Raw genomic sequence first — 10,020 nt, 5'->3', positions numbered from 1 at the left:
TTTGTGGCCAGTGTATTGCTTCAGCGTCGCCCGCTGTGTAGCGCCATGTAGCGCTGACTCAGCGTCAGCTACTACTTTTTTTTTTTTTTTTTTTATTTTTCAGAGATCACTATACATCCAGCGTGGAGGTGGCACAGGTAGGCGGTCATCACTTATTGGCAACTCAATAACAGGCACGTCATTCATCCATTTGTCAGATTATTGACGGAAACACGCAGGTTTCCCGAAGTTTTCTCAAAGCCGCGAGCAGACAGTCGCAGGGTAAACACTGATCTACGAGTCGCGTTTTTTCAGCGAAAATACCAGATTTTCACCGCCCTCATTATCTCAGCCGTAGGGGCCATCTGTAGCGGACATGCAGTTTGTTTTTTATATTAAGAAGCGCTAGGACAGCTGATCCAATTAATACTGTCGAAGAATCTCGTAAAAGATTCGTCAAAATATAAAATGGCGTTGAAAGTTATATTAATTCAACTAATACCTGCACATGGTTTCAGCATTTCACCGCTTGTACGCCTCTCCTTCTTTATACGCTCTTGATATAATGTTATGCCTACAGGCTTTATATTAATATACAGTGATACCAATTTTAAAAAAAAAAAAATGGGAAAAAGATCAATAAAAAATTTTGAGGTCGCCCCCTTTTTGGCGGTCGGTCGGTCGAGCGTGAGCGGCAAACAAACAATATTTTCATTATAGCCTAAGATGGCACAGGTGGTGCCCACCACCATTGTTCAAATTTAACATCACGCCTGTTGTGAAAATGCTTCCTGTATATACCCGCCCGTTGCTCAAAATAGTGTCACCCAAAATAAATAGATCACCACGTGCTTCTGGCATATTTAGATTACGCATTGTGCGTTTATTGAGTTATGTGACGCCCGGTGGTCTACACTTTTTCCGTTATTTTGCATTGGTTGAAGCTGCCATCCATTTTACCCCAACAAGGCCTTATTATCTCCTTTGTCTAATTTTCCTTCAGACGAAAACCCTGCCTGATAGCCTGCTAGCTACCTGGGTGGCTAAGGGCTGTGGCCGTCTTCCCTCCATAGAATAAATAAATATTTAAAAACTTAATGATATATATATATATATAGAGAGCAGAGAGGAACGATGAGCAATGAGCAGCACGAGCAGAATAACATAAGGACCAATTGGACACTGTATGCATGGTCAGTAGTCGATAACGAACTGTCGTCAACTTGTTCCGGAATACCGACAGCGGTGTGGTTTGTTGTACCCCCACCTCCTTCCCAAGTGCCGCCGAGGTGAGTTGACTACATGCCTGGTATGATGCGTGCTCTCGGTCGACTTTGGTGGCTGTTAAAGGAGAGTTTACTCTAGGTTCTAGCGGTTATTTTCAGCCTAATTTAGCGTATTGAATTACGCTACATAAAAGGTTCATGGTTCACATCACCATTAGAAATTATTTTTTTTTAATGCTTTTTTAAACCAATAACGAGCTACATTGCTTTGATTACAACGATGGGGGTGTGCGGCCACTCAAAGCGCACCTATCTGATTAAGTTTGCGGCAAAACCACTTTCCAGCCAAGGGCTAGCAGAACGAGGTGTTTCTTGACTTTATTCATTTAAAAGCAAAAAGGCAGTGTAATATCTTATAACGACAATATAGCTTGCAGTTATAATCTATGGCATAAATTTGCGCTTAAAAATGATTATTGTTTTGGGTTAAATAGCATTTAGGTCATAATATAATTACCACTTTTGTGATTAGTCCCTCGGTTCTTGTAACGTTGCAAAATAAATTGTCATCAAATAGCGCAATTCCAGGGGGTGGCAGCACGGTCGCGGTGTCATGCCGGCCGCCTTCAAATTTGTGCGTAGCGTTGATGTGTAATTTAATTATAACAAGTTACAATTCGGTATTGGTGACAACATACATGTGGCGTATACGGCGATTTGTATACAGTAAGCTACAGTTGTATGCAGTAAAATCCTAGGAGCTCTTTACTGTCCCTTTAAGTTCTGCGGTGACTAAACTGTTAGTGGTGTGACCTTGCGGTGGCTGGGTTTGACTTTTATTTACGGCCGTGGTTCTTAACATTCAGTTTTAGGTGTTTAGTTTTATTAGGATTTTTTAGAAGTCGGGATGTCAAGTTTTAATGTATCAGTTTAGACTTCAACTTTTACTTTATTATGTTAATGTTTGGACGCGTTCATTAGTTGAACGAGGGCGCTTACCACAAAAATGGCGCGATGCTCAGTTTTGCTCGAGGCACTAGTTGTTTGTATTGCTGAAAATAGTTGAACTAGTTTTGCTTTTGGTACAACTTTAATGTCGTTTCTTTGTTTGCGCAATCCATATTGCAATATTGCAATATCCTCAATTGTACTCTTTCTAGATTCAGTTGAAGGATGGAGCCGTCGTCTCTCGGCAGCACATTGTGGTGCCACCTGGTGGCGATTCCATTAACGGTCATATTCTCGCCCGATGGAAAATACGTCGTATAGAAGCAAACTATACATCACAGACGACAGCAGTCGCATGAAGTACTCGGTAAGTAACTTATTCGTACTTCTAATACCTTTCCATTTACCCTTAATTTTATTGATTTCATTTTCATTTTTTTCATTTTTTTATTAATCTATTTTTATTTATTATTAATAATTTTATTATTTATTTATTATATATTTATTTATGTTATCGACTCAACACTAAGCTCCACTCGAGGACTTGGCCAAAAACAATTTCTCCTAGTGCACGCTTCTGCTAAAGAATGTCTATAATTTTTGAGTATATATTTTACATTACACGAGTATTCACATTCGCGGTCTGTCACCTTGACTTTGACCATCACCTTGACCTTGACCTTGACCGACACCTTGACCCATCAGCTTGACCCGTCAAATCACTGACCGTCCATACTGACTTTTGACCATCAGCTTTACCGGTCATCTTGACTTTAAACCGATCACCTCTGACCTGTGTCTTGACCGGTTGACCGCAGCTAGAGCGTTCTTTGTGGGGGTCGACAGGCTGCCTGGTCGGCCGCGTGCTGCCCGGCGGTCTCGCGCAGGAGACGAGGGACGTGTACGTGTACGAGCTCAGCCGCGGCCAGCAGTTCGTCCTGCACAACATCGGCACGCGCTCGGCCTTCGTCCACCTCGCTCCGGCCGCGCCGGCCCGGGCACGTTGAGCGACGACGCGGCAGAGTCGTCCGTCGGCAAGATCATCCCTGACAAGTTTGTCATCGCACCGAAGGACTTCCAGGTACTGCTGTCATGCTTGCTGTGTGGCGTTCACCATCATTAATATGGATTTATTGGGGCATTAATATGGGGGGGGACTCATCATAATTATGTATTGTGGTAGTGTCACTAGTTGCAATTGTGACAATTTGTCATGTGTCACTTTTTTTATTGTCAAGTGCATTTGTCTTTTTATTTAGTTTTTTTATTTATTTTATTATATATTATATTGTCACAATTGAAACAAATTATATTGTTGGTGTATGCACAGTTGTAGCTATCCCGGTTGGTAATAGCCGGCTGCTGGTGTTAGGAGCCTGACGCCGCACGCTCAGCTTTAAATAACATTTTTCCCAACCAGCCACAAAAATGCATTGAGTTTGTGTAAGAATTACCTTCAAAATTAGTGTAGCAATCTACAAAATAAATCCCAACTGATACACTTAGAATTAATTTTAAAAACAACTCAACAAAAATAACATTATTACATTATATTATATGTATTTATTGATATGACGCAATCACTGATATTAGCCGGGCTACAACCCTGTATATATATATATCAAGAGTAGATAATAGAGATCTAATATAGATATCTCTTAGTCTATTACTCACTTTGATATTATATATATATATATATACTATATAGTATCATGACTTGTGACGCAAAATGACATAAGCTTCACCGCCACGCAAAAGACAGAATCGTTGCCAGTACTTGCCTGTGCATTAAATGCAATCTCTATCTGCCAGACAGTGGTTTTTTACGAATGATTACTCGTCGAAGAAGCAGAGGCTGCAATCGTCGTGAGCTACGGAGATGAGGGGGTGATCAGACGAACGGCTGAAAACAGTATAGCATGCAGCTGCTGCCAGTGCAATATTGACACTCCTACCCAGTGTTTCCCCTGCATTGACACGGAGCCGAAAGCGGCCGTCTCGCCACCTCAATCTCAGCTGCCACACAGAAATATTGTCCACAAACACCGCCTCGCCGACAAAAATCTCTGTTCTTCAATAGAACATGTGCTTATAATGCACAAAATTAGATCCTTAGAATGCCACCAAATTGCCACATTTTTTCAAAAAGGAAATTCTGGGGACCCCTGGACCCCCCTAGCTGGGCGGCGAAGCACATGCGGTGCTTGCTTTGCTAGGACCTCGAAACGCGCAAACTCAACACATAATAAACTTGACCCATCCTCACAGACTCTTTTTGGCCTAGGGGAAACACTGCCTACCAAACAGTATCCCTACATGTATAGCTTGTAGCCTGATATCAGATGTGCCTTGATATCCAATTGTGTCCTGGCTTACTGTGAGCATGCGGTAATATGTCTGCGTATGGTTCAATTCAAAAAAAAAAAACCCCCCAAAGTGCACCAACTAGCTGCAAGATGGGTTCTATGTCTCCATGGGTACTGGCCGGAAACGTACCACTGGTTACGGTCCGGTATACCAGAACGTACCCTCGGTACTATCTAATATGCCGCGACCATAACCTCGCCTACTCCACTAACGAAGTCTTAGCGCGAGTCTGCCTACACCTACTCGCCTAACCCTAACGCCTAAAAACAACTAACAATCATCAGCGTAGTTACCAGGGTACGTTCCGGTATTACCGGACCGGTACCCCAGTGTGGTAGGGGTGGGTCTGAGACAAGGCTTTCACTCATAAGTGACCAAAAAAAATCACGCTAATCAGTCGTTATGGTTATTAACGATTATTAACTAAGCTTATTTTTGAATTTTGCTCGAAAATCTAGTGGGGGGTGGCTGCCCCCCTCCACTCCCCACAGTCTGCGGCCCTGCTATGTGTTACTTAGCATGAGTGACTTGAGTAGAGAATAGTTGGCTGTCTAGTGTCCTACTGTGCTTGTGTGTAAAATAATGTGTCTGTCTCTCTTGTGCTATTTTGATGTCACAGTTAAAAAAATGGTGAGTAGTAGAAAACCATGACAAATCCTAATTGGTTTTTTTTTTGTTCAATTCAATAGAAGTAGAGAAAAGCACTGAAATCGATAAAAGTCATCATAAGTTTGCAGTCCAATCCCCAAGCTCCAATTCATAACTGGCAGTTTTGATCAGATGAGAAGCAGAAACTCTTAAGACCATGTCGATTTGTAGTGTATGGGTAGTTTTTAAAGAATCTAACAGTTCTATCTTGAACATTTCAGGCTTTGCCGTCTGAGAAAACCACGGGGCGTAAAAAAGGCCTAAAAATTTAATCAACAGGGCTGATTTTTTTTTAACTGATGAATTATGTAATAAAACCTCTGCTACATTCATATGTATCGTTACTATGCTTAGTCACTACTATTTAGTATATGAATTTATAATTAACAACCGGTGTTCTTTCTCGATTCGACTTTCGTTTTCCATTCTTGGAATCTCAAAATTAGACGGGGCCGGAAAAAAAAACGCGGACACCGGAGACAGGGCTGTTTACGGGACCTGGGCCGATCGGCCGCGTGAAAAGATGAAGCCTGATCATGTGTGTATTGTGCGTGTGTTCAGCGTTCCGTGTTATCTTTGCAGAGTGTAAGATCCCGGATCTACCTGCCAGCACACTGCTGAAGGCTACTCTAAGAACGTTAACTGTGAAGGTCATTGATGATCGACCAACAACTGGCGGTCACTTCCACACGGACCAGACCGGATTCCACTCCCTGATCCACGACGCAACGGGACTGGACAGCACTGCAGCCAGTGTTAATACCTCCTGGTGAGAAAACGCGTAAATTTACACAGTTTCGTTTTTAAAGGGATACTTTAGTCTAGGTTTTTGTTGCATAAAACTGTACTTACTGCATAATAAATCATCCGTACCCACATACCTAATCTAATTTTTTTTTCAATTTCAATTTCAATTTTGTCTTGAGATTTTGCTGCGAGCGTTTTGATGTTCGTTTGCAGTTGTCGATTCGGTGATCCGCTTGACGGTTGTTGCGATCATGTCGTCGTTGTTCGTGGCAGAATTATCTGTAATCAATAATGTCTATTTGTTCATTATGACAAGTGTATTACCAATAATGTTAATCCAATACAGGAAAATAAAGTTAATCTGAGTTAGATCCATAATATAGTTATAAGAACTTGCACTGACGAAATTTTTGTCTATCTCATGGTTAGATAGACGAAAATTTCGTCAGTGTAAGTTTTTATAACTTTATTATGGATCTAACTCAGATTAACTTTATTTTCCTGTGAACTATAGAGATCCGATGAAATTTTTCAATCAGTTAATCCAATACATATAACATATTGCCACCTCCATCAGTCTTACAACTGCGCCGCAAAACCTTGTTTATAATTTTTTACAAATATCACGATTTTTGTGCATACTTAAAAAACTTGGATGTGATATAGGAATTCAGGATTTTGGTTTCGTTCATCAAGCTGTCAGTTGGAAGTTTCCACGATTGTTTATCAGCAAGCTAATTTCCTGCCACCATGAGACTGAAATGTTGTCTATAGTTGCTAGCCTGCTGACCACTGCGGTGGAGCATGAACGTGAAAATATAAGTTTTGGTTTACTTTGTGTAGTCTACTCGACAAACCAGTGCGATTGCAGACGCCAGGAGTGTGGAATCAGCAGAAGGGCAGACCGCCACTTTCACGGGTGAGTATTTTACTGGGGACACGCACGTACACGGGATTACAGCTGTGACCAAGCTTTAGCGATTAGCAGGATGGGTCTGAACCAAACTTCACCTTGAAGATTCCAGTGGGTTGTTCATCACTAGCCAGGGTGTTAGCCAGGAAAAAAAATCAGGGAGTCTCACCATCTGAGCGAAGCAAGGATGCTGCCAAGGTGGTAGGGCCCTACCTTAAAATGGAGGAAATTTAGTCTGAAATACCAAAAAGAAAGGAATCTGATATGAATTTATATTCTTATAAGTACTGTTGTCAGTTATACAAGGTGTATAATATATAAAATTGGGCCGCCCTCATGCCGTCTCTATCAAATTTCATCCGTCTCATCCAAAAATATGCCGTACAAAAGACGGGTAGACGGTAACTTCTAATTTGATGGCCAGAAACTACAGATTGCTTCAAATATGTGTTGGCATCTCTGCAAGTGTTAGTATCGTTGTTTTTTAAACAGACAAGTGGGTGGTAGTGACCTTGGCATTTAGTCCGGTGGTACAGATTGATGGCAAGCAGGTTGACATGGCAACAAGACCTCAAGTACTGCTGTTAAAGCGTCGGTGCGTTTTAGCATCCCTGTCTACAGAAACTGTGGAGGTGCGTGTTCGTGGTAGCACAACGGAAAGTTTTCGTAAAGAATTGTTTTCGTTTTAACAGCTTTTTTTTAAATTTCAAAGAATTTCTCACAATATTTTTCGTTTGAATAATGTGGTTATGTTATTATATCTAGCTATTATTACTTCAGAAATATTTATGCTTTTAATGGTTGTTGCTGTAAATTGTAACTGTAAATTAATTTCAATGACAATGTCTGTGTAACTTTATTAGCACTGATAATCCTGATAATATGTCATGAGACTAATTAGCCGGGGTGAATGCTTTCCTGCATTAAGATACAGAATATACAATACAATACACACAATACATAATATAGATACAGAATATATACAATACAATACAATAAAGTACAATACATAATATACAATAGAAGAGAGGCGAGGTTTCAAAGATTTGTCTATCGTTTCTGTGCAGATTGAGTACTGTCCAACAACAGCAGGGAAGTATGAGTCAGAAGTGATCGTCACGAGTCATGCCGTGGTCGAAGATCCAGCATTCAAGTCGTCATCCGTGTCCATTCCTATATGCGCGCAAGCGGTGGCTCCCAAGATTCAGGTTTGTCTTAAGCTGTGGACACACTAGGCAATTTTTCAGGCGATTGAGTCGGGCGACTCAATCGCCTGAAAAATCATCTAGTGTGTCCACTGAGTCGCCGGCGATTTTCGAGTCGGGCGACTGAGTCGCCCGAATCAAACATGTTTGATAAAATTGGGCGATTATTTGAGTCGCGCGACTAGTATATATACAATGCGCACCCGAACAATGCAATACTATACAGTGTGACTATACAATGCGCTACTACGTGCACCCGAATGTACAATTCATCAGCCAATCAAACGGTGCCATTTTCAATCACGTGACTATCAATCTAGTGGTCAATCTACTGATCTAGGTGGCGCGAGCTGAATCGATGATGAATCGCGCTGAAAATCGCCTAGTGTGTCCACTAAGTCGCCCCGACTCAATCGCCTGAAAAATCGTGTAGTGTGTCCACAGCTTTAGTGACAGCAGACGTGATCGTGTGACACTGCTTATTGCAGCATCGTTTGCGATCTCTGCATGTATATTTTTAATCGGTACAGTATGTAGTGTAGTCACCACGTCACGTTTACATATACTGTATACGCCATATTTTTTGCGTACAGATATTTTCGCGAATTCAGACTTGATGGACAATTTCGCGGTCGGTGAATTATGAATTATTCGGTATTATTCGGTATGAATTATTCGCATGTTGTTATTTTTGCGGCCGGGTACACGTTCGCGAAATTCGCGATAATTAAACCACCGCGAAATATACAGCGTATACAGTATAGGGTTACCATGTCGCGTGGCGATGTCCAGCCATCTTAATTTTTCGCTCCTACAGACTACTTAAGATTGGTCAGCCTATTCCAGAGGCGTATTCACAGCTGCACGTGGACACTGAGTATCGGCATGAGGAGTCTCCTGTAGAAGGTACTATTCTCTCTATATATGTTTGCCTTCCTCTTTGTGTTAAATGTAAAGCAATTCCGGCCGGCATTCCAGAGTATGTCATGCATTTTGCTATTTATTTGTTAACTTTAATCGTACATTTTTGTGCCCATGACATGTGTTCATGACATAAGAAAAACATTAATTTGAAGCTTTGGTGAATCTAAATCTGTCGTGTGACAGATTATAGTTAAAGTACTAGTTCAAGTTATATAATATGTGCTGTCTTGCAGTTTAATTTAGGCTTTGATATAGCATCATTTTAGTCCTAGACTAGTAGCCTATGCAGGGCCGTAGGCAAATTAGGGGGGGGGCAACATTTCATGACTCAACTGTGTAATGATGAGCGACGGGGGCGCAGCTCTTGATCGACGTTCATAGTGTGGTAGGGGTGGGTCTGAGACAAGGCTTTCACTCATAAGTGACCAAAAAAAATCACGTTATGGTTATTAACGATTATTAACTAAGCTTATTTTTGAATTTTGCTTCGAAAAGTCTAGTGGGGGTGGCTGCCCTCTCCATCCCCAAGTCTGCGCCCTGCTAATTGTTACTTATCATGATGACTTGAGATAGGAGAATATTTGGCGTCTATTCCTACTGTGCTTTGTGTGTAAAATAATGTGTCTGTCTCTCTCTGTGCTCAGTTTTTGATGTCACGTTCAAGAAAAATGGTAGTAGTAAAAACCATGACAAATCCTAATCGGTTTGTTTTTTGTTCAATTCCATAGAAGTAGAACAATAAGCCTGAATCGATCACAGTCATCCAATGAAGTTTGCAGTCGCAATCCCAAGCTTCAATTGCCATAACTGCAGTTTTGATCAGATGAGAAGCAGAAACTCTTACAACCATGTCGATTTTAAGTGTATGGGTATTTTTTAAAGAATCTAACGTTCTATCTTGAACCATTTCAGCTTGCCGTATAGAAAAACCACGGCTAAAAAAGGCCTAAAAATTTTGGAGTGGAACTGATTAATATGTGAATGAAAACGTCTTGCTACACTTCATCATGTTATCGTTTACTATGGCTAAGTCACTACTATTAGTATAGAATTTATAAGTAAC

The 10,020-nt window shown here is 41.1% G+C and overlaps 2 protein-coding genes across 2 annotated transcripts in view; both read left to right on the top strand.

Annotated features, from left to right (window-relative positions):
- Positions 1 to 4,030, top strand: part of LOC106812267 — a 13,249-nt gene extending 9,219 nt beyond the window's left edge. Inside the window, exons 6-8 of the mRNA XM_014816097.1 lie at positions 2,366 to 2,520; positions 2,976 to 3,234; positions 3,966 to 4,030. Coding sequence (XP_014671583.1) covers positions 2,366 to 2,512 — 147 coding nt within the window. The 3' untranslated portion in view covers positions 2,513 to 2,520; positions 2,976 to 3,234; positions 3,966 to 4,030. The remainder of the gene's footprint in view (positions 1 to 2,365; positions 2,521 to 2,975; positions 3,235 to 3,965) is intronic.
- The window catches only part of LOC106812270, a 29,014-nt gene that overhangs the window by 1,972 nt on the left and 17,022 nt on the right, over positions 1 to 10,020 (top strand). The window contains exons 3-4 of the mRNA XM_014816101.1: positions 5,751 to 5,937; positions 6,759 to 6,834. The gene's annotated coding sequence lies outside the window, so the exon portion shown is untranslated. The remainder of the gene's footprint in view (positions 1 to 5,750; positions 5,938 to 6,758; positions 6,835 to 10,020) is intronic.

This window comes from Priapulus caudatus, unplaced genomic scaffold (assembly GCF_000485595.1).
Source record: "Priapulus caudatus unplaced genomic scaffold, Priapulus_caudatus-5.0.1 Scaffold628, whole genome shotgun sequence".
NCBI classification, from domain to species: Eukaryota; Metazoa; Priapulida; class Priapulimorpha; order Priapulimorphida; family Priapulidae; genus Priapulus; species Priapulus caudatus.
Note: the sequence above shows the minus strand (reverse complement) of the source record. Positions and strands in the feature narration are given on the sequence as shown.